The 24673-nt window shown below is 36.8% G+C and overlaps 1 protein-coding gene across 1 annotated transcript; it reads left to right on the top strand.

The window, feature by feature from the left end:
- The first annotated feature begins 612 nt into the window (after window positions 1-612).
- On the top strand, window positions 613-24673 carry LOC111899053 (BRASSINOSTEROID INSENSITIVE 1-associated receptor kinase 1). Its single transcript, XM_023894942.3, has 8 exons — window positions 613-763; window positions 917-1049; window positions 1158-1229; window positions 1440-1583; window positions 1699-1770; window positions 1861-1932; window positions 2018-2133; window positions 24474-24673. Exons 1-7 carry the CDS (start codon window positions 670-672, stop codon window positions 2121-2123), a joined length of 693 nt encoding a protein of 230 aa, XP_023750710.1. The 5' UTR covers window positions 613-669; the 3' UTR covers window positions 2124-2133; window positions 24474-24673.

The following is a 24673-nucleotide window of genomic DNA, read 5'->3' on the forward strand; positions in this document are numbered from 1 at the left end:
TCTAACAAAACTAGAAAATTAAATAGTTTTTACTTAGATAATACAAATAATATTAATTTGGATACTACATCAACATATCTATATTTTTTACGTTTATTTCTTCAATTTTATTATAAAAACATATTTTTTTTTACCTAATTATACATTTTATATCCTATCCTATTATTGTTTATCGAATTTGTCCATGTTCTGTTTGATGCAAATTTATACTCACCAGACGTATTAAATGGTCTCAAAGTATTCGGTCTACCAAATCATAAGTTAGTTTTAAAAATTGGTGTTTCAGTAATGTTACTGAGAAATATTGATCTGAAAAACGGTTTATAATTACGTGTTGTATTTTTTTATGTTAATTTCATTACATACATTGGTAAGGCATCATCTGCGTTCATTCAACGAGAATCATAGACCAAAAATCAGGGTTTTAAAAATATGCAATATTACAATTCATAAGTTTTCTAAATTAGTGAAATATTATTTTATTACATAATTAAATTTTAAATTCTATTTAAAATTAACACCCGTGGGTTCCACGGGTTTTAACCTGGTTTTATATATAAGGCTTATCTCTTGATGTTATAAATAGGTTTTGTTTGTTTGAACAGTGTTAAATGTTACAAGTGTGGTGCTACTGTATTTCTTGGCCCTGTTGATTAATTATTGAAGAAAATGGATCGGACCTCCACTCTAACCTCAACTTTTGCTCTCCTTCGGTTTATTTTGGTGCTATACATTTTTTCATCGGTTTATGGGAATTCTGAAGGTATGTTCGCTTGGTGCCAATTTAAAACGTTGCAATGTTGCTTTGCAAGACATAGTAATTCACTTCAGCTAATCTTAACATCTTTCTTCCTTGTGAGTGTACGGATTTTAAGATGACCAGGTAATTTTGTAATTGATTTAATGTGTAACACAGGTGATGCTCTGATCACCTTCAAGAAACAATTAAGCGATCCTTACAATGTTCTCCAAAGTTGGGATCCAAGCCATGTTAACCCGTGTACTTGGTTTTATGTTAGTTGCAACTCAAACGGTAGTGTCACACGATTGTAAGCATATCCTACTTTTTTTTTACATTAAATTTTGTTATAGTACTTTCTCTATTGTCATGATTTTCAAAACGAAATCCTGTGCGTTCTTGGATTTCTTGAATGCAGAGATCTCTGGAACATGAGCTTGACTGGTCGACTTGTTCCGCAGCTCGGTCAACTCACCAATTTGTACTACTTGTAAGTGCGGCCTTTTAGCAATTGAAACTATACGTATTTTATTAAGTACAACATGTTCTTATTTTTAGTAAATAAATAATATAAACCATAATAGCAATAGTGACAATAACGGTCACTCGGTCAGGGATGACTTAAACATAACTTTTTTAAACCATAAACTGACGACTTAGTTAACGTTCTAAATAGATCAATCTATGCTCATGATCACAGGGAGATTTCTGGTAATAAGATCACGGGAAAAATTCCTAAAGAGCTTGGGAACTTAAAGAATTTGGTTAGTTTGGATCTTTACATGAATCAGTTAGAAGGTCACATTCCAAGCACATTAGGCCACCTTCAGAAGCTTCGCTACCTGTACGATTTCACATATTTCAAATTCTTTTCACAATATTATTGATTTTATATATTTATGATCATCTTTTCGACATATCATTGCTCACTGTGTCGTTTTCTGCTTGTGCGAGGGCAGACGTCTCCACCGTAATGCTTTGACAGGAACTATCCCATATTCGTTAACCACTATAACTACACTAAATGTTCTGTTAGTATCCAATTTAGCTGGCATATATGCTTTCATGCATTTTATGTATTTTGTGCAACACGTTTAATATATTTAGTGGTTTTATCACAGTGATTTATCTTACAATCGTTTGAGTGGACATGTTCCGGTCAACGGCTCCTTTGCAAAATTTACACCTTTAAGGTCTGCTATTACTTATTTGAATCGTGAAACAATACATGATGTCTCCTTGATATTGACTGCAAAATATTATATTTTTTTTCTTCAGTTTTTTCAATAATCCGGGGTTGATATTTCCTTTGTATGTCCCCCCACCTCAATCTAGAGATGTACCAGTTACTGCTCCAGCTCCAGCTCCAGCTAAGCCCCTATAAATCCATGCAGGTATTTTAAGCATCATTGGTGATTATTACTACTAATACTCTGAGTGTTTTTATTTAATGGACTTAATAAAGCAAACTTAGTGGTTCTTTTTTACATTACGTAGAAAGAATAACTTTAAATAGAGAAATAAGAAATAGTCTTAAATATACGAGCAAATAAAATCCGTTTTTTTAACTGTACGTTTGGTTCTAGGTTTTCTTTGTTTTGCACTTGGACGTCCTTTTGTTATTTTTTTTATTATGTTTTATGTCCTTCTGTATATTTTTAGACATTTTTAGACAGGGACAGACCTAGAATTTTAGATTAGTAGGAGCTAAGATGAATATTGTAAATATATAGAAGGGAGCTTTAACTGATAATACAATAATACCAATGGAGTTAGGGGGACAAAACACCCACTAGCCCCTCTGGCTCCATGTTTTTAGATATTTTTATTATTTATTGTTTATAAAAAATAAATTAAATAATTAATAAACATATATATATATATATATATATATATATATATATATATATATATATATATATATATATAGGTTCCACTCTCAACCTTACCTCAACCATCTAACCCTCTCATCTCTCTTCTTCTTCTTCTTCTTCTTCTCTCTCTCTCTCTCTCTCTCTCTCTCTCTCTCTCTCTCTCTCTCTCTCTCATATCAATTGAAAAATATAGAAGCCTAAACCATTGGAACATAGCCCTCCACCACTAAAACCATCGGTCGCCGCCGGAACTATCACACCGCCATCTTTTCGTACTTCTCGACTCTCTTATCTTGTTGCTTCTCTCTACTTCGTCTTTTTCCTTTCTTGGCCCGATCTGACTGTTTATCGTCATCTAGTCATGCGGCGGTCATAGCAGAAGATCTGGATCCGATGGTGTTAGCTTTAGGGTCCTGTGGTGGTGTTGGCTTCAATCGGCGGTAGCAATTGATCTGGATCAGATGATGGTGGTGGCTTCCAAGCGACGATATTGGTGTATGTCGTGTCTGTTGGCATTCTGGTCTTGTTCGAGTTTTGGTCTCGCAGGTGCTGATAATGGGCATGAAGAAAAAGGTGATATGAGATCTTAAATTTAAGTTGTAGATTAGGTTTAGAGGTGAGGGTGATATTTTTTTCGCGGGAGGGCGGGGGGAGGGGGGGTAGAGAAGCAGACGAAGGTTGTTTTCCCATCGCAACCTGACGAAAAGGGCTAAAATGGTAGTTGGGAGTGCTTAAGGGTTTTCTATAGTGAGAAGGTTTAGAAGAGGAGTGTATAGGGGGTGTTACTATTAAGACATCATTTAGACACCATATAGACATCTTTATCAAAAGTCAATCAATAGGTAACAATTTTTAATCATTTTTTAAAAAAAAAAAACAATGTAATTTTAACCAATAAAAATACTTTAAAAACTATAGAGAATGTCTAAATGGTAAAAAGATGTATCCCTTTAGCCAACCCCATATAGGAAAAAGGGTTTATGAAGTAGGGCATTTTAGTTTGTTTTATTATATAAATGCAAATAATAAATCCTAATAAAATAAATCATAAACGAAAAAAGTCACTTTAAGTTAGTGAGAGACAAAAATGGAATAAAAAAATACACTAGAGACAGTCTAAGAAAAAAAAAACCTTAAGGACCAAGCACATTGTTTATACAAACCACATGATTTCAGTAATTTGTACTAGATATTACTTCAAAAACAAATTCATTTGTCTATATTTAAAATTTTGTAAAATGACGTTTTATTGATAAGTAGATGTGTTCGTCATACAACTTTTGAGAACTTCTAACTTCTAACTTTTAACAAAAGAACTTAAAAACAAAAAATAATGCAACTAGCGTTTAACAAAAAACTATATTAGATTTTTAGAAATTGACTTAAATATATTTTTAAATAAATAAATCATATCCATATTGTTGGTAATTATCTTATATTATTAAATATAAATATAATTTAATCATTATGAGGTCCTTATTTGAAACAACTATCAGTAGATTTTATAACTTATTAGTTTTCATCTAACAAAGTAATAAATATTTATTATATTAATTTATAAACCAAAATTAATAACATAAAATAATATTGTTTCTTTTAAAACACTGAAACACTTGTAATATCTAAAAATTATTTGGTATGGGTTCTTAGAAAATTGAAATATCTTATTTAATTTATTTGTAAAATACTAAACATTTACGATATGTTTGGTCTACTAACCGACAATCTAACTCTTAGCTGAAAAAAGTTAACTTATAATAGAAAAACTAGTTGTTATATGAAAAACTAGTCCATAGTTAAAAAAATTAACTAATAAAAAATATTATTTGATAAACATAACTAATTAGCTAGCTGAAAAATATAAAATGATATCATTAGTTAAGCGCATATTTAAAAAAAAAAAAAAAAAAAAAAAAAAAAAAAAAAAAAAAAACAATCCTGAAAACATAAGCTATATGTTTGGCATATTAGCTAAAAAATTAAATATAACTAAAAAAGCTAGCTACTAAAAAATGACATTCGGTAAATTAGATGATAAGATAGTTGAATGAAATAAAATGATATAAAAGAGTATTTGAAAATATATGTTTTTATATTATTAATCGAGGGTATATTTAAATTTTTTTAAAAGCAACTAAAATTCTAGTCTAAGTAGGTTTTAAAAATGTAGCGTATAAGCCAGTTAACCACCTAGTTTGGTTCACTAATCACAAGAATAGTCTAAGTAGGTTTTAAAAAGGTAATGTATAAGCTACTATTAGCTTGTAAACATGTCAACTTATATTTTTTTGAAAATTTAGCTAGTTATGTGACGCCAAACACAACATTATTAATATGCATAATTTTTTTACCAATTGATTGGCATAACGGACGCTTGATATTAAAATCCGGATGATTTTTAACTTGTGACAATTATAGTCTGGAAGAATAAATTAATCATTATACTATTTCAATCAATACGACAAAATGAAGTTATGGCAACCCCACTAAATGGTTGCATTAGGCCTTGAAAATTGTGTAATGCCTAAAACAACTTTTTTACCGAAGATTGCATTCAATAAAGTTGCATTTGACCTAAAACAACATTTTTTTTGAAAAAATGCAACCCTTTCTGAAATAGTTGTATATCTTTTTTAGATTCAACCTTTGTAATGTATAAGCTACTATTAGCTTGTAATCACAAGAATAGTCTAAGTAGGTTTTAAAAAGGTAATGTATAAGCTACTATTAGCTTGTAAACATGTCAACTTCTATTTTTTTGAAAATTTAGCTAGTTATGTGACGCCAAACACAACATTATTAATATGCATAATTTTTTTACCAATTGATTGGCATAACGGACGCTTGATATTAAAATCCGGATGATTTTTAACTTGTGACAATTATAGTCTGGAAGAATAAATTAATCATTATACTATTTCAATCAATACGACAAAATGAAGTTATGGCAACCCCGCTAAATGGTTGCATTAGGCCTTGAAAATTGTGTAATGCCTAAAACAACTTTTTTACCGAAGATTGCATTCAATAAAGTTGCATTTGACCTAAAACAACATTTTTTTTGAAAAAATGCAACCCTTTCTGAAATAGTTGTATATCTTTTTTAGATTCAACCTTTGTAATGCAAGTCAAGCTTTTTTTTATGCTCATATGTAGCTTTTTTATATTTAGATATAACTTCTTTTAACTGTTTTAGTTACACAAATGCAATCTTTTATAACTAATTGCAACCTTTATTATGTTTCTAGTAAAGAACTAAAACATTTCTCTGTAGTATATGCAACCTTTGTTACGTATTTAATTACAAAAATATGCAACATTTGTTTATAGTCAAATGCAACTTTATTTTTGTGAGTTTCTAAAGCTAATACGGTAATTTTTTTAGTCATGCATGCGGTATATATATTTTAATACAATACTACGAATATTCATTATTACTAAAATTACACCATATATAATAACATAAATATCTTATATAATTTTATGGTCTCCTTTGACATGTCTAAATTCAAATTAACAATCATAAATCAAATTCAATAATAAATTGTCAACTATAATCACAAAAAATGTATTAAAGACGTCCTAGACATGTACTAAACATAGAAGATAAATCGTATGAGAAACTATCGACCTTTTGGAGTTTGTTATTCCACAAAATTTTGCATTTTGGCTTCAAAGTTTTCTCTTTGAGTGTTAAATATCTATTCTCATAGCTTCTAATTCGGTGTATTTTATTTATGGTCATCTTAAATCTCTTTTTGCATTTCAATGACTAATTTCTTTGAGCTTCATTTGCTTTGAATGATTCCATAATTCATGTTGGAATCATGTATGATGCATCACCACCACCACTTTTTTTTTATTAATTATTAGTGATACCTCTACTATAAAGTCATGGTGTCTATCATTCTATTTGTTCATCGCAACCATATAACGACCGACAACATCACTTCCATCTTTTAGAGGTTTGTAGTTCTTCATTTGTTCCTTCAAGTATATTAAAAAATGAATCGGATAATATTTCTTAAAAATATGTTGTTAAGAAGTTGTTTATATTGTAAAAAATATTGCACTTCAGTGTACAAAAAAACGTATTTTTATTACGTAAAAATAGTCATTTGACATCCAAAAATTTGTTATCAAAAGATTGTTTTTATTGTAAAAAACAACATTTTAACATCTAAAAGCTACATTTTAACATCTAAAAGCTCTAATTTAACATCAAAAATGTCGTTTACTATCAAAAGGAAAAATCTATTGTGAAATTGATATACAAACTTACAATTTTCATTGTCGGGTCATCATATGAATAAACAAATTCACGCTTATCTATCATTTTACGTATACGTTAAAATATTTGACGTCGAGTGAGGAATTCTTTGTTTGAATCTTCATTTTTTTGTATTCATGGTAACATAAATATCAAAATGAAAGTATCAAAGTATTGGAAAATAAAAATACAAATCACGAGCAAAATGAAGAAGAAACTAAACATAAATATCAAGCAAGGATAGTTGATAAGGATATGTTGGTATGGAGGGTTTTATCAATGAGCATACCAAAAAAAAGGACAAAAAGAACTCTGAAACTCACCAAGAAACTGTGAATTTGTAGCTTGCTAGGAACTCTCTAAAGACTCAAGACTGAAATTAATGATCGAGAATGATGACAATGATTGACTCACCTCAAACCCTGCTAAGAGTGAAGCAAACAAATAAGAAATTCCGAAACACTACGACCGAACACCCTAAACAAATCCAAACAATCGTATTACCAGGTTCTCTCAAGTTTAGTACTTTCACAAATATAGTATAAATATTACAGTTAGGTGTAGGCTTACTTTCATTAGTGTTTTAGAATTTCTCAGTTTGGCCCATGTTTTGTGTTTTGATCACAAAGCAATATCTGCACTTTAAACAGGATGATATCAAATTTTCTGGAAAATAGACTTGATTTCCTACATCTTTGTTCTTGTAGTGATTTCATCAAATTCGGACGAGAATGACCTCTACACCCTCGCAAGACATGTCAACGAATATGTCCAAATTTAACTTTGAATCAACAAGTCATCTTAAGATTTAGGGTTTGGCTTAACCCATCAAGAGCTTTAGATAATTGGTTGAAATTGACTCAAATGTTTATTTTACATCTTTTCGATCTTTCTTGTGTTAACCTAAATTTTTTTCTCATTTATTGCAAGGGTAATTAAAAAATAAAATTGGAGGGAATTAAAATTAACAACATAACTTTTTATAATAAAAGTTAAAATTTTTAATAAGAATTGAAACTCTTTTTAAAAAAGTATCAATTTTCAATAAAATATGAAACTTTTTTACTTTAAAATTTTACAAGTTTCAATAAAATTTGCAAAAATTTAAAATCAAAGTTGCAATTTTTGATAAAATTTGCAAGTTTTCTTAACAAAGTTTCATTAAATCATCTAGTTCAACCTTTGTGTTGGGAGGGACATTATTTATAATCAAATAGAACTTGTGTGAAAAGTGTTAAGAAGTAAAGAGGATAAATCGCAAAACTATAAGCACATAAGACATAGTATTTACGTGGTTCGGTTAAGGTGACCTACGTCCACGGACAGGAGGGAATTATTCTTTTATTTTAGAGCTCTCAAAGCCCGTTGGCCAATAGGCCCATGGATAAAGGTAACTAATCATATTCCACCATGTAGCATCTTCTAGAACATTCTTGAGCACCATAGAGGACTTTAGAGCATACCTGTCTCATCAAGGACCAACATGGTCCAACTTGCACCATGGTGGTGCAACAAGTGTATGGATGGCGCAACAGGCTTCAAGTATGGCAGAAGAACATCAAAATCAGAGCAACAACACCACCTTGGTGCAACAAGAACATACATGACACAAAAAGGCCATGCATGGTGCAAGAGCATACTTCATGGCTCAATAGGAGTACCCCATGGCGCAAATGGGATCCTCATGGTGAAACAACATCCTTCTTGGCATATCCCTTCAACATATGGCGCAAAAAGGTCCCCTTGTTGCTCCATATCACTCCCAAGTGCTCCAAACCCCTTTTGGACGATCTGTTCCTTTGTCACATGCTCCATGTAGCCTAATTGCTCCATTGAGTTCCAAGTGCTCCAAATGCTCCATGAAGATGATCCAAATGCTCGAGTCACATTTAAAAATCTCCACCTTAACTTGAGCATCCTATGAACTACACCTCGAATAAGAACTTCCTCTCCCTTGCTACCATTCGTCCCCGAAGAGATCTACCTCCTGCAATTATCAACCAAATCCAAGCAAAGCTTGAACATTTCCGTTGGCAACAACTTTGTCAACATATTTGTTGGGTTGACTTTGGTATCAATCTTTATTATTAAAAATTTGTCTCCTTCCAAAATATCCCGAATGAAATTCAGCGTGACATCAATGTGCTTCGTCTTCTCGTGATACACAAGGTTCTTTGCAAGACTCAAATCACCTTGACTGTCACAACACAAGACATGCTTCTCCACCTTCAGAACAAGACTCTGAATAATCCTTTCTAACCATATCTCCTCCTTCATTCCTTCTGTCATGGACATGTACTCGGATTCAGTTGTAGACAAATCAATGGTATCTTGTAACGTTGACTTCTAATTGATGGCACATCCGAATAAAGTGAATATGTAGCACGTCTGTGACCTGCAATTCAACAAGTCACCACCATAATTAGAGTCAGCATATCCCACCATGTCACTCTTCGTATTAGCTTCATACAACAATCAAACATCAGTTGTTCCCTTCAAGTATCACAAGATCCACTTTACAGCTTCTCAATGAGTCTTCCCTATATTACTCATAAACCTGCTAACCACACTAACTGCATGAGCCAAATCAGGTATGGTATAGACCATAACAAACATGAGACTACCAACATCACTTGAGTATGGAACCTTGCTCATGTACTTCCTTTCTTTATTAGTAGTGGGTATAGTGCTTAGACCAAGTTTAAAATGAGCCGCCAAAGAAGTTCCAACTGGCTTGGACTGATCACATTTGAAGGACTGTAGAACCTTCTCAATGTACTTTTGTTGAGAAATAGATAACTGCCCTGATCTTCAATCCATTTTGAATCTCCATCCACAATATCTTCTTTTCTACATTCATTCTTTAGGGTCGGCTTCAAGTAGTTTATTCCAACCATGTCTTTAGCTGCGATGAGCATATCATCAACATATAACAACAAATATATGTAGGAATCTAGTGACAATTCATTTGAGTAAACACAATTGTCAAACTGGTTCTGAGTATAGCCATTCGATATTATGAATGAATCAAATCTCTTGTACCATTGTCATGGAGACTGCTTCAACCCATAAATGGATTTCTTCATCAAACATACATGATCCCTCTTAGAATCAAGGAACCCTTCTGGCTGGGACATATAAAAATTCTCATTTAATGTACTCACCATGGCCAAAAGAACTCGAATTGTTTGTTCTTCAAGAACGTTAAGAACACCTCGTGATAATAAATTCCTTCCTTCTAAGAAAACCCTTTCGCCACCAATGTTGCCTTGAACCTAGTCGGTTCAACTCTTGGTATCTCTTCTTTATTCTTAAAGATCTATTTTCATCCTACTGGCTTTGCTCCTTTTGGTAATGGGAATAGGTCCCATGTTTCATTCTTCTTTAAAGATTGCATTCCTTCATTCATGTCCATCAACGATTCATTTGCTTCTTTCCTCGCCATAACCTCTTTATATGATTGAGGCTCCTCGGTGTCAATGTCTTCTCCAGTTAATAAAGCAAAAGCAATGGAGTCAAGTTCACCTGAATTCACACGTTCCACATATCTATCAGGTTGTCTAATGAACCTTTTTTATATTCTCTTTTCTATAGATTCAGACATATCATCATTCCTAACATCAGCACCACTGGACGATGAACCCATGGGTTGCTCTTGGGTTTCATGTTGTCCAGGCTCTTTACTGCCGCCTTGCTCTTTGTCACTTTTCATAACTCTATATGGAGTTTGAATTGTAAACTCCACCTTCTGGCTAGCATCCTGAACTTTGTTCCCTGCTTGACTTGTATCACCTCCTCCCTGGTTACCCATGGCAGATTCATCAAAGGTCACATTTCTGCTCATGATATATTTAAGATTTCTTCCTTCTTCTGTACATCATAGTCGATAACCTTTTACTCTTGTTGCATATCCTATAAATATACACTTCATTGCCCTTGGCTCAAGTTTACCATCATTCACATGAGCATATACGGGGAATCCAAATATACATAAACCAAAATAGTCAGAGGGTTTCGCAGATCATACCTCTTGAGGAGTCTTCAAGTCTATTGCAGTTGATGGTGATCTATTCAGCAGATAGCAAGCAGTGTTAGCTGCTTCCGCCCAAAATTCATTGCATAAGTTAGCAAATATTCGTATGCCCCTTATACGCTTCATAAGAGTTTGGTTCATCCATTTTGCAACTCCACTTTTGTTGTGTTGTGTGTCGTACAATGCGGTGCCTTACTATACCTTCTTCCTTGTAGAAATTATCTATTGGAGCATTGTAGAACTCCAACCCATTGTCAGTCCTCAGAGTCTTGACCTCTTTTCTAGTCTTTTTCTCAACCATGGTCTTTCACTCCATAAACTTGCCAAACACCTCATCTTTGGTCTTTAGAGAGTACAACCAAAACCTTCCTTGAATAGTCATTAATGAACGTCACAAAGTATGATAATCCTCCTTGAGACTTCACTGGTGCAGGACCCTATAGATCTAAGTGAACATACTCTATGATTTTCTTGCTTGTGTGTTGAACGGTACCAAACTTCACTTTGCGATGCTTTCCCATGATGCCAGCTTCACAAAACATTATCTTTTGAGTAGCCTCTACACCAAGCAGTCCTTGTTTACTTAGAAATGACATGCCATTCTCACTCATATTTCCCAAACTACGATGCCACAACTCTGTCTTGTCATCAACTTCATTCAAGGATTAGGAGATAGCCATCGTTCCTATAATCCTACTACCTTCTAGGATATAGATCACTCCACGATTCATCTTCCATTTCATTATAACTAGAGATCCTTTGGTCACTTTGACCCAATCACCTTCATCAGTGTACCTCATCCTATTCTTAGCCAATGTACCGAGAGAAATTAGATTCTTCTGAAGTTCTAGAATGTACCAGCAATCTAAATTCCTGACCATGCCATCGTGCATCTTGATCTGCACTGTGCCACTACCTTTAATACTGCTCACCTAATCATCACCCATTTTGATTGTGCCATCCCACTCTTTGAAGGAGGCGAACCTATCACGATTATACATCATGTGATAGGATGATCAAGAATCCAAGACCCAAGCATCAACATAACTTGATGTACGTCCAATTAGTACATCACCATCATCCCCTTCATTAGAACTTTCATGAACTACAACAACAATGTTATTGCTGCTTGATTCACTCTTGGACTTCCCATTCTTTAGATGTGGATAATTTTGCTTGAAGTGTCCCTTCTCCTTGCAGTTATAACATTTCATGTTCGATGAACCCCTAGACTTCGATTTTGAACATGATCTCCCTCTATTTCCCCCTTCCTCTCTTATGTCCTCCCTCTCCATGCAAGGAAACCAGAACTGGACACATCTTCTCCAAATTAAAATTTTCTTTTCAGTTCCTTTGACATCACAGAGTCCTTCACATCATTCATAGAGATCGTTGTCCTACCATAGAGCATAGTATCAATGAAATACTCATATGAGTTAGGAAGAGAACTGTGACATCCCCAAAATCACGGCCAGAAAAGACCGCTTTGTTTATGCTTTATTTAAAAATCAGAGTAACATTTTAAATAAAAGTGTTGCGGAATTTGTCCCAAAACAAAATATGATAAAGATTTATCAAAAGCATTTCCATAGAAATGTATTTCATTAAAAGACATAAGATGTCATGTTCGTACAGATCAAAAGCATAAACAGTACAATATAAGCCTTACTACATTATTTCATATCTACAGGCCTATATCCGTAATCTCTCATCCAACATCATATCTATGCTCAAGCGCCACTACCTGTAATACATAAAACTGAGTGGGTCAGGTTTGGGAGCCTGGTGAGCGCATAGGGTTTTCAACCCACGATAAATAAGTTTATTAATTTCATCAATCAACAATAACCCGATTACCCGTTCCTGTTATCCTCATTTTACGTCCCTAAACACCTACCATAAAGGACCTAGCCATACGGTTTAAATCATTGAAAACATGTATAACAATGTTCATCCAGCATAGATAGCAAGTATTCAGATAATATGCACACATAGCATGTAATTTATATAAAATACTTCATGTCATGTGTAAGCTGAAAGTAACTATGCACTCACCTGAAAGGTGGTGACTCAGCACTCAGACAGCGCTTTGATACTCTCAAAACGATTTTCCTTCGATAAAACCTAGTATCGATACCACTAGGGTTTAGTCTAACGATAACCGCGACAAACTAATTGTCTGACTATTATTATTATTATTATATAAGAGTTAATAACACTCAATATAACTCATAATAACAGCCCAAATAATTATTTTGAGAACCTAATAACATTCCTATAATTATTTGAAAGTTATATTAAAAATTGCGTAAGCGTAGCACACTTACAACGAATTTTATCGAAAACCGAAACTTAATTGAAGCAGCGTTTCGAAACCGAAAGACTCCTTTTTCTCGGGACTCCGGGAGCCTCGGGGCTTCCCTAGGGTGCTAGGGGGTTTTTCTAGGGTTTGGGGGGGGGGGGGTTTGGGGTTGTAGAGAGAGAAAGATTGTAGAGAGAGAAGTGAAAAATGGATGAGAAATGAAGCTGCCTTCGCTGCCTTTTATAGCCTGCGAGGCCTAGGTACGCTGGGCGTACCTCGAACCTAAGTTGGGCGTAATGGCTCGGATAAGATCAGTAGGTGGCATCCTCCGAAAGGCGCGACGAGGCTCAAGATGGACCGCAGGACGCTGAAGTACGTGAGGCGTTCTGTCCTCGCACGCGGCGCATAAGGAGAACGCTGGGCGTCCGAGAGGCGACGTGTCGGCCATCTGAAGTGAGCCATGATCAGCAAGCGATGGTCAGGATCTTACCACGTCATCGTTCTCGCATCAGATTTCGCAATTTCACTTTCCAACTTTAAAAATTCGTAACTTTCGCGTACGAGCTCTGTTTTTGACGTTCTTTATATACACACGAAGGTGGGAACGTACTCTATAACTTTCTTTTAGGATCCGTCGGCTAATTTTGACTCGATTTTAAATTTTATAGTATTAACAGACCGGGACAGGATTGGTCCGTTAAATCCTCATAACTTCTTCATCCGACGTCCGTTTTCGCCCATCTTTTTCTCGTTACGCTACTCTCAACGAGATCTTCGATTCTCTTTTAGGTCGTGTCGGCTTAAAATCACTCGATCTAATATTCGAATTTCGGGCTGTACACTGCTATTCCGAAACTTCGAAAAATCATAACTTCTTCATACGAAGTCAGATTTGGGCGTTCTTTTTATCGATGTTCTTAGTTTAACATATTCTACGACTTTCATTTAGATTGCTAAGGCTAAATCTCTCTCTATCGTAAATTCACTATTTACGCTTTCCGGTATCGTGCCGGTTCTGTCGCGAAACTTCGACGGGTCATAATTTCTTCGTTATAACTCGGATTTCAGCGTTCTTTATATGTACGGAAACCTTGAGACATATTCTACAACTTTATGTAGAGATATCGGGATTATCTCACACTTTAATTTTGACGCTCATTTTTATTATTTATTAATTATACATTTATAATTAAATAATAAACACACATAATTCACATAATACTCAAATATTTCATCTTTATTACTTCAAAAATAGTTACAAGAGTTGACCTAGACTATTACATTGACAAAAATGCCTAGCCCTGAAACCCGGGCGTTACAATTCTCTCCCGCTTAGGATGATTCCGCCCCGGAATCATGAATCAACAAACAGATGTGGATAGCGACTCATCATGTCATCCTCTGTTTCCCAAGTGAGATTCGGCCCGTTCGAATGTTTCCACCGGACTAGCACTAAGTCGACCATCTTGCGTCGTAACTTCTTAGTCTTACGGTCAACAATTGCCTCGGGCTCTTCGATTAGCCTTTTGTTCTCATCCATCCTTAACTCTGAGATTGGAATTATGTCGGGAACATCTCTCGTGAATTTCCTCAAATAACACACATGGAAGGTGTTATGAATACCATTGAGTTCTTCGGGCAATTCCAGCTTGTAAGCTTGGTTCCCAGTCTTCTGAAGAACTTTGAACGGTCCAATAAACCTTGGACTCAACTTTCCTCGTTTCCCAAATCGTATAAGTCCCTTCCACGGCGAGACTTTAAGCAAAACGGAATCCCCAACTTCGAAGGTTATTGGTCATCTTTTCTTGTCAGCATAGCTCTTCTAACGATCCTAGGCTGCTAACATTCTAACCCTAATCACCTTCAACTTCTCAGCAGTCTCATGGACTATCTCGGGTCCCATAAACTGCTTCTCTCCAGCTTCAAGCCAACAAGACGGCGTACGAAACTTTTGTCCATACAAGGCTTGATAAGGTGCCATCTTGATGCTCGAGTGGAAACTGTTGTTGTATGAGAATTCTACCAGAGGTAAGTGCTAGTCCTAATTCCCTTGGAATTTGAGGGTACATGCTCTCAGCATATCTTCCAGTGTCTGAATCGTTCTTTCGCTCTGACCATCGGTTTGCGGATGGTAAGCAGTACTCAAACATAAGTTCGTACCCAATTCCTCTTGTAGACTCCTCCAAAACCTCGACGTGAAACGACTATCACGATCTGACACAATCGTAAGAGGGACACCGTGAACAATTACAATTTCCTTCACGTAAGAATTTGCGAGCTTATCCATAGAGCACTTCTCGTTGGCTGCTATGAAGTGTGCACTCTTGGTGAAACGATCCACGACTACCCAAATCATGTCGTGTCCGTTCTTCGTTCTGGACAGTTTAGTCACAAAATTTATGGTGATGTCTTCCCATTTACCCATGGGTACAGGTAAAGGTTCTAAACTCCCATACGTTTTTTTGATGTTGTGCCTTAACCCTCACACATGTTACGCACTCGGCCACATACTTCGTAACATCGAGCTTCTTCGTCGGCCACCAGTAGTAGGGTTTTTGGTCCCTATACATTTTAGTGCTACCGGGATGAATTGAGTACATGGTCTTATGTGCTTCTTCCATCAGAAGATATCTTATTCCTCCCGTCTTAGGTACCCAAATTCGATCTTGGAATACCTTCAGTCCTCGATTGTTGGTACCGAACACTAACGTTCTTCCTTTCGGTCATTCTTCTCTAAAGCTTCTTCTTGAGCTTTCCTGATACTTTCCACAATCGTCGAGACGACTTCAATTCTTAACGCTCTTGGCCTTTTCCTTTCAAGATTGACTTTCCGACTGAGAGCATCAGCAACAATATTTGCTTTACCTGGGTGGTAAAGTATCTCACAGTCGTAGTCCTTGAGAAGTTCTAGCCAGCGTCGTTGCCTCATGTTCAACTCCTTCTGATTAAAGAGATACTGGAGACTCTTATGATTAGTGAAGAGCTTGCACTTCGTGCCGTAGAGGTAATGCCTCCATATCTTTACGGCAAATACTACCGCTGCCAACTCCAGATCATGAGTGGGGTAGTTCTTTTCGTGCTCTTTCAATTGTCGAGATGCGTAAGCTATCACCTTTTCTCTTTGGGTCAGAACACAACCCAACCCAACTCCAGATGCATCACTATAAACCGCAAAGTCTTCAACTCCATTGGGTAGAGAAAGTATCGGTGCTTCACATGATTTCTTCTTTAGCTTCTCGAATGCCTCATCGTGTTTCTCACTCCATGAATACGTAGCTCCTTTATGAGTCAAAGTTGTTAATGGAGCAGCTATCGAAGAAAAGCCTTGGATAAATCGTAGATAATATCCGGCTAATCCTAGAAAGCTTCGAATCTCCGTGGGACTCTTTGGACGTTCCCACTTCATTACAGCCTCGATCTTTGCGGGGTCAACCATTATTCCCTCTTAGTTAACAACATGACCTAAGAATTGAACTTCCCGTATCCAAAAGTCGTATTTGGAGAACTTTGCAAAAAGCTTCTCCTTCTTCAACACTTCTAATACCTCCCGCAGATGCTTGCCATGCTCCTGTTGGCTTTTCGAGTAGATGAGAACGTCGTCGATGAATACTATCACGGATTTATCGAGGAATGGTTTACAACCCCTGTTTATCAAATCCATGAATGCTGTTGGAGCATTGATTATTCCGAACGACATAACCAAGAACTCGTAGTGTCCATATCTTGTTCTGAATGCAGTCTTCTCAATATCCTGCTCTCTCACCTTCAGCTGATGATATCCTGACCTAAGATCAATCTTTGAGAAGTAGCTCGAACCTTGCAGCTGATCGAATAGGTCATCAATCCTCGGCAATGGATACTTGTTCTTCACCGTTGCCTTATTCAGCTCTCGGTAGTCTATACACATTCTCATACTTCCGTCCTTCTTCTTCACGAATAACACCGGAGCTCCCCAGGGTGATGAACTAGGTCGAATGAAACCGTTGTCCAACAGCTCCTGAAGTTGCGTCATGAGCTCCTTCATCTCCGTCGGTGCTAATCGGTATGGTGCTTTTGCTATCGGTGTTGTTCCTGGTAACAAGTCTATACGAAATTCCACTTGTCTATCAGGTGGTAATCCGGGAAGATCTTCGGGAAAGACTTCCGGATAATCACATACAACCGGTATATTCTGCACCTCTTTCTTTTCTTTCTTAGCATCGATTACGAATGCCAAGTACGATGCACATCCTTTGGACAAACATTTCCTGGCTTTCATCAGGGATATGATTCCAGAATTCACTCTGTGTTTGTCCCCGTACACCATAAATGATTCATTTCCGGGTGGGTTCACCCTTACTATCTTCTTTCGGCATTGAATCTCAGCATCGTTGGCGCTAAGCCAATCCATACCCAAAATGATGTCGAAACCGTTTAACTCTATGGGAAATAGCTCTTCGTGGAATTCGTTTCTGTTTAGGTCAATGACGATGTTCCTAATACGATTACTAACAGGTACGAATTTGCCACTGGCAACTTCTACAATCAGGGCATTATCTAGTTTTTCTACAGGCAATGCTAATTTCCCACCGACACAAAGGAGTAGTTGGCTCCGGAATCAAATAGTATATTTGCAGGCAAACCATTTACAAGAAAGGTACCTGAAGCGACGTCTGCTGCCTCCTTCGCAGCCTCGAACGTCATTTGGAAGGCTCTCGCCTTCGGCTTCGGTGGTATGTTGTGTTTTCCTGCCTCCTTCTTCTTCGGGCAATCCTTTGAAATGTGCCCCTCCTCGTTGCACTCATAACATACCTTCTTAGTGAACGTGCATTCGTTGGTGTAGTGCCCAGGCTTTCTACACTTGAAACAAGTGACCCCTCCGTCACACTTCCCAGAGTGCTTCTTTTTGCACTTGCCACACCACTTCGATTCTGATCCTCCTCCTCTCGAACCAGACTTCGAGAATCTACCCTTCTTACCGGACCTTGAGGATCCGTCAAATTTCCTTTTCTCTCCCACTTCCGCTCTCTCCAGACCCTTCTCTCGTATCTGGGTCTCCACATTCTTAGCAGCCCAGATGGCGGCTTTCAGAGTGGTAGTTTGCTTAACCATTGGACCGAAGTCCGCTGGTAATCCGAGGGCAAATTTGTTAACCTTGGAGAGTTCAGTTGGGACGAGGTGAGGAACAAGCTTCATTTTCTCAGTAAAGCTTGCAGCGTATTCAGTAACGCTCATTCTTCCCTTCTTCAGATTCTGGAATTCGTTGTTGATTTCCAGAAGATCCTGCTCAACGCAGTATTGCATCTTCAACTGTACCAGAAAATCCTCCTACGACATCTTGCTTGCTTCATCTTTGGGCATTGAGTCAGCTAGTAGCTTCCACCAGCTTAGTACCCCAAATTTCAATAGAGGAACCGCGAGAGCGGTCTTCTGCCTATTGCTACACTCGCAACTCTCAAACATCGTCTCCATCTCAAAGATCCAGTTCATGACTTCCACCGGCTTCGGGCTTCCAGATAGACTCGGTGGTTTGGACGTAAGGAAATCCTTGTATTTGCATCCACGTCCATCATTTTCTCCATCCTGGTGGTTTTGCCTAACTATTGGTGGGTTGGCTTGACCAACAGTCCCACTGTAGTTTCCCTCCTCAGTCTGCCCTTCGTTCAACTCGGGCTGTTCGATCTGAATAGTCTCTTCCTCTCGATTTTGCCGGAGCAAACGTCTAGTTTCCTCCATTTGACGATCCAACATAGCCTGGATCATCGCTTGCACTCCGACCATCGTGACTGGTTCAGGTGCAACTTCTTCTACAACAGGTATTTGTTGAACCACTGGGGGTTGGTTCCTATCTCCATTTGCGTTTACGTTTCCACTACGGGTCCTTGCCATCTTGATATATACACCGAATAAGGTGAATTTAGATCTTTATTTAGGATAGACGTTTAAATCGTCCTTATCACTCCGAAACGTTTACATGCTAGTTCTAATGTCGTAGTCGTACATTTAGAATCCTAAACACATAAGGTTTCCAGATCCGGTCGGCAACAGACCATAGATCCGAACAAAATAACAGCATATCATGCACAAAGCATTTAGAACATAAAATCATTTTAGGCACAATTCCTAAAATAAACTAGTGCTCACACCTCACAATCATCGCTTAGCATTCTAAGTTTAAGTCTAGAAATCCTACAAATTCCTAGTTCGCTTAAACTAATGCTATGATACCAACTGTGACATCCCCAAAATCACGGCCAGAAAAGACCGGTTTGTTTATGCTTTGTTTAAAAATCAGAGTAACATTTTAAATAAAAGTGTTGCAGAATTTGTCCCAAAACAAAATATGATAAAGATTTATCAAAAGCATTTCCATAGAAATGTATTTCATTAAAAGACTTGGGATGTCATGTTCGTACTGGTCAAAAGCATAAACAGTACAATATAAGCCTTACTACATTATTTCATATCTACAGGCCTATATCCGTAATCCCTTCTCCAACATCATATCTATGCTCAAGCGCGACTACCTGTAATACATAAAACTGAGTGGGTCAGGCTTGGGAGCCTGGTGAGCACATAGGGTTTTCAACCCACAATAAATAAGTTTATTAATTTCATCAATCAACAATAACCCGATTACCCGTTCCTGTTATCCTCACTTTACGTCCCTAAACACCTATCATAAGGGACCTAGCCTAAGGATCATCATCGGGACGGACACCACTGCTAAGGGGATTCCTCAGCAATAAATGTCCTAAAGGCAACCATGTGGGGGATGGAGTACACCGGTGAAGACATCGTTCACAAACACCTACAGGTTGCGAGCCTGCTTGTGTTCCACTGGACTGTCTAGAAGAGTCCGTGGTTGTCATCCATACTCCGCTAGATGAAAGAATCAACAACATCAACATCGAGGCCTCTCATCATTTTATCACACATCACCTATTACATCTACCCATGTTTTACCCCAACATTTTCGTAGATAGAAAATACATATACAGTTTAAATCATTGAAAACATGTATAACAATGTTCATCCAGCATAGATAGCAAGTATTCAGATAATATGCACACATAGCACGTAATTTATATAAAATACTTCATATCTATGTGTAAGCTGAAAGTAACTATGCACTCACCTGAAAGGTGGTGACTCAGCACTCAGACAGCGCTTCGATACTCTCAAAACGATTTTCCTTCGATAAAACCTAGTATTGATACCACTAGGGTTTAGTCTAACGATAACCGCGACAAATTAATTGTCTGACTATTATTATTATTATTATATAAGAGTTAATAACACTCAATATAACTCATAATAATAGCCCAAATAATTATTTTAAGAACCTAATAACATTCCTATAATTATTTGAAAGTTATATTAAAAATTGCGTAAGCGTAGCACACTTACAGCGAATTTTATCGAAAACCAAAACTTAATTGAAGCAGCGTTTCGAAACCGAAAGACTCCTTTTTCTCGGGACTCCAGGAGCCTCGGGGCTTCCCTAGGGTGCTAGGGGGTTTTTCTAGGGTTTAGGGGGGTTTGGGGTTGTAGAGAAAGATTGTAGAGAGAGAAGTGAAAAATGGGTGAGAAATGAAGCTGCCTTCGCTGCCTTTTATAGCATGCGAGGCCTAGGTACGCTGGGCGTACCTCGGACCTACGTTGGGCGTAATGGCTCGTATAAGATCAGCAGGTGGCATCCTCCGAAGGGCGCGACGTGGCTCAAGCTGGACCACAGGAGGCTGAAGTACGCGAGGTGTTCCGTCCTCGCACGCGGCGCATAAAGAGAACGTTGGGCGTCCGAGAGGCGACGTGTCGGCCATCCGAAGCGAGCTGTGATCAGCAAGCGACGGTCAGGATCTTGCCACGTCATCGTTCTAGCATCAGATTTCGCAATTTCACTTTCTAACTTTAAAAATTCGTAACTTTCGCGTACGAGCTCCATTTTTGACGTTCTTTATATCCACGCGAAGGTGGGAACGTACTCTACAACTTTCGTTTAGGCTCCGTCGGCTAATTTTGAATCGATTTTAAATTTTATAGTATTAACAGACCAGGACAGGATTGGTCCGTTAAATCCTCATAACTTCTTCATCCGACGTCCGTTTTCGCCCATCTTTTTCTCGTTACGCTACTCTCAACGAGATCTTCGATTCTCGGGCTGTACACTGCTATTCTGAAACTTCGAAAAATCATAACTTCTTCATATGAAGTCAGATTTGGGCGTTCTTTTTATCGGTGTTCTTAGTTTAACATATTCTACGACTTTCGTTTAGATTGCTAACGCTAAATCTCGCTTTATCGTAAATTCACTATTTACGTTTTCCGATATCGTGCCGGTTCTGTCGCGAAAACTTCGACGGGTCATAACTTCTTCGTTATAACTCGGATTTCGGCATTCTTTATATGTACGGAAACCTTGAGACATATTCTACAACTTTATGTAGAGATATCAGGATTATCTCACACTTTAATTTTGACGCTCATTTTTATTATTTATTAATTATACATTTATAATTAAATAATAAACACATAAACACACATAATTCACATAATACTCAAATATTTCATCTTTATTACTTCAAAAAGAGTTACAAGAGTTAACCTAGACTATTACATTGACAAAAATGCTTAGCCTTGAAACCCGGGCGTTACAAGAACATAAGAGAATGAGCGCCTAATGTTCATCTTTAATCTTCACGTCAACAGCTTGTAGATCTAACCTTTGCTTCAGATAGAACCTTTGTTTTCGGTACAACATTTGCCTCAGTACTTCATCTATTAAGCTAAAAAAAATGGCACTATGTGACTTCGCCAGAATGTCCACCTTCTTATCACCTACCACGTCCTTTGGCAATTCTGCCTCTCCTTCCAGTGCCGCCGCACATCCTTGTTGAACTAGAAGAGCCCCCATCTTCACCTTTCACAAAATGAAGTCATTTGAGCCATTGAACTTCTCCAAATCAGTCGTGTGAGATGCCATCTTTAATCATAGGAGTGCAAACCACAACTTTGATACCACTTGTTAGGAAGTAAAGAGGATAACTAGCAAAACTCTAAGCACACAAGACACAGTATTCACGTGGTTCGGTCAAGGTGAGCTATGTCTATGGGCAGGAGGGGGGGGGGTATTCTTTTATTTTAGAGCTCTCAAACAGAGGTTACAAGTACAATTACATAGAGATTCGCCTATCACTCTATAATTCAAGATACAAAATGACCTGGCATGCATCCTTATTTATAGTAGACAGATCAGGCCTAAAACCCTAATGGGCCAAGCCCATTAGCCCATAGGCCTATGAATGGAGGTAACTAATCATATTCCGTCATGCAACATCTTTTGGAATATTCTTGAGCAACATAGAGGACTTCATAGCATACTTGGCTCATTAAGGACCAAGATGGTTCAACTTGCATCATAATGGTGCAACAAGGGTATAGATGGTGCAATAGGCTTCAAGTGTGTCACAAGAACATCAAGATTTGAGCAACAACACCACCTTGGTGCAACATGAACATACATGGCACAACAAGGCCATGCATGGCATAAGAGCATACTCCATGGCTCAATAGGAGTACTCGATGACGCAAGAGGGATCCTCATGGCGCAAGAGGGAGTATAATGGCGCAATAAGGAATGCGTTTGGTGCAACATCATCCTTCTTGGCCCATCCCTTCAACATATGGTGCAACAAGGTTCCCTTGTTGCTCCATATCACTCCCAAGTATTCCAAACCTCTTCTAGGAGCAACAAACCCCCTTTGTAGGAGCCTTTGCTTTGCCACATGCTCCATGAACCTCGACTAATACCACGCTGCGAACATGAGACTCTAACTCATGCCATTGAGTTGTTACAGACGAACCTCCATGGTCATATGGGCTGAATAATGCAAGAATTTAAACATGGGTTAATAGGTTATCCAACATATTTTTCATATGTTTTACCAAAGCATCACAACCCAACTGGTGACCACTCTTATACAAATAAAAGCTACCACTTCCAGCTTCCAACTATAACTTCCAGCTAATTTCACCAACACGACTTAAGTCTAGAGAAGACATAGGATAAATATTGGTTTTCTTAAACTACTATATTTACTATATGGTAACTGTGAACATTTCATTCAACCTTTTACATCTACTTCAGCCACTAACCCGTATTGTGATGCATGGACTTGGCGACGAGATATTTTGTAGGTATATAAAACAATGATAAAGGGTATATGCATAATTTCTTTATGAAACTTCAATGTCATAAAAGTATTTCAAATTTTAATTGAAGATTTGAAAATATGAACTATTGTGGATTGGCGATTTAACATGGATCGACAATTTATGAAAATATGAACTATTGTGGATTGGCGATTTAACATGGATCGACAATTTAGCAGGTGTTCGACACATAATTTTTTGGCAGATTCTAGCATTTAGTTTGTAAGAAAAAACTTGAGAAAAAGAAACAATTTGTTTGCAAGTAGTAGCCTTTAGTTTTTAGTTAAAGCGGAAACCTTCAAATCCAAAAAGTTACTTCGACTAACATTTAACAAAAGGTGTTTTTTTTTTTTTTATTTTTTTTAAATTGATTTAATTACCTTTTGATAAAATCAATGACGTGTTTTAAATAATTCATTTTATATAATTTTATATGTTTTAAATGTTTCAAACTATTTTTGCTGAAGAGTCATATAAAAATAAAAACTATCATGTTCCATCTAATTTTGCCAAAAAAATGCCCTTAAGCTGGTTATGGAAACACTGTTGTGTCTTAGAGTGATATTAACCAAATATTTGAATAAAAACGATAATATTAATATTTTATGATACAAAAATGTACGATAACTAATGATGTGATTTCTCATTTCAGAGTCTAAATGAGAATAACATTTCGGAATTGACCAATGTGGGTCTAGTTCGTTCGGTAAAGGTGTAACTTTTTTTGATTGAAGGTCACCGGTTTAAATCCGGGCGTAAGCGAATTAACAAACTTGTTGAATTTTATTTATAACTATTAAACATCCGTTTGAAAAAATAGAATAATATTCAATCAATTTTTATAATAATCATATTAGATTTTATTAAATTCGTAAGAAACCATCAACAAACAAGAAACTGTAAGGTACAGGGAACATGTAACTACTAAAGACGAGATCCACTCGCAAATAAACTATAATTCTTCTTTATGCGATGCATCTTCCATTTGTTGGTTTCCTTTAATTTAGCAATTAATCTATATTTTTTTTGCGATGTGTTTTGACTTATTGAATGCAATTTTGCAGGCGAAGAACCAAGTGATGAGCGGTTTACGGACTACGTTTATTTCGGAAGTACTCGTATTATAAGTGTTTGAATAATGATTTAATTTAAAATATAACAATATATGTGCGAGTGAGAGTTTGATCATTGTTGAATAACAACATTTTACTTAAAATAAATATTTATTAGCAGTTGAAATAAAAAAGTCTTTGTATTTTACTTC

This window comes from Lactuca sativa, chromosome 9 (genome assembly GCF_002870075.4).
Source record: "Lactuca sativa cultivar Salinas chromosome 9, Lsat_Salinas_v11, whole genome shotgun sequence".
Lineage (NCBI taxonomy): Eukaryota > Viridiplantae > Streptophyta > Magnoliopsida > Asterales > Asteraceae > Lactuca > Lactuca sativa.

Coding starts and splice junctions, on each gene's coding strand:
- LOC111899053 (XM_023894942.3), top strand. CDS start 670: ATGGATCGGACCTCCACTCTAACCTCAACTTTTGCTCTCCTTCGGTTT. Junction 1,050..1,157: donor AACGGTAGTGTCACACGATT/GTAAGCATATCC, acceptor TCTTGAATGCAG/AGATCTCTGGAACATGAGCT. Junction 1,771..1,860: donor ATAACTACACTAAATGTTCT/GTTAGTATCCAA, acceptor GTTTTATCACAG/TGATTTATCTTACAATCGTT.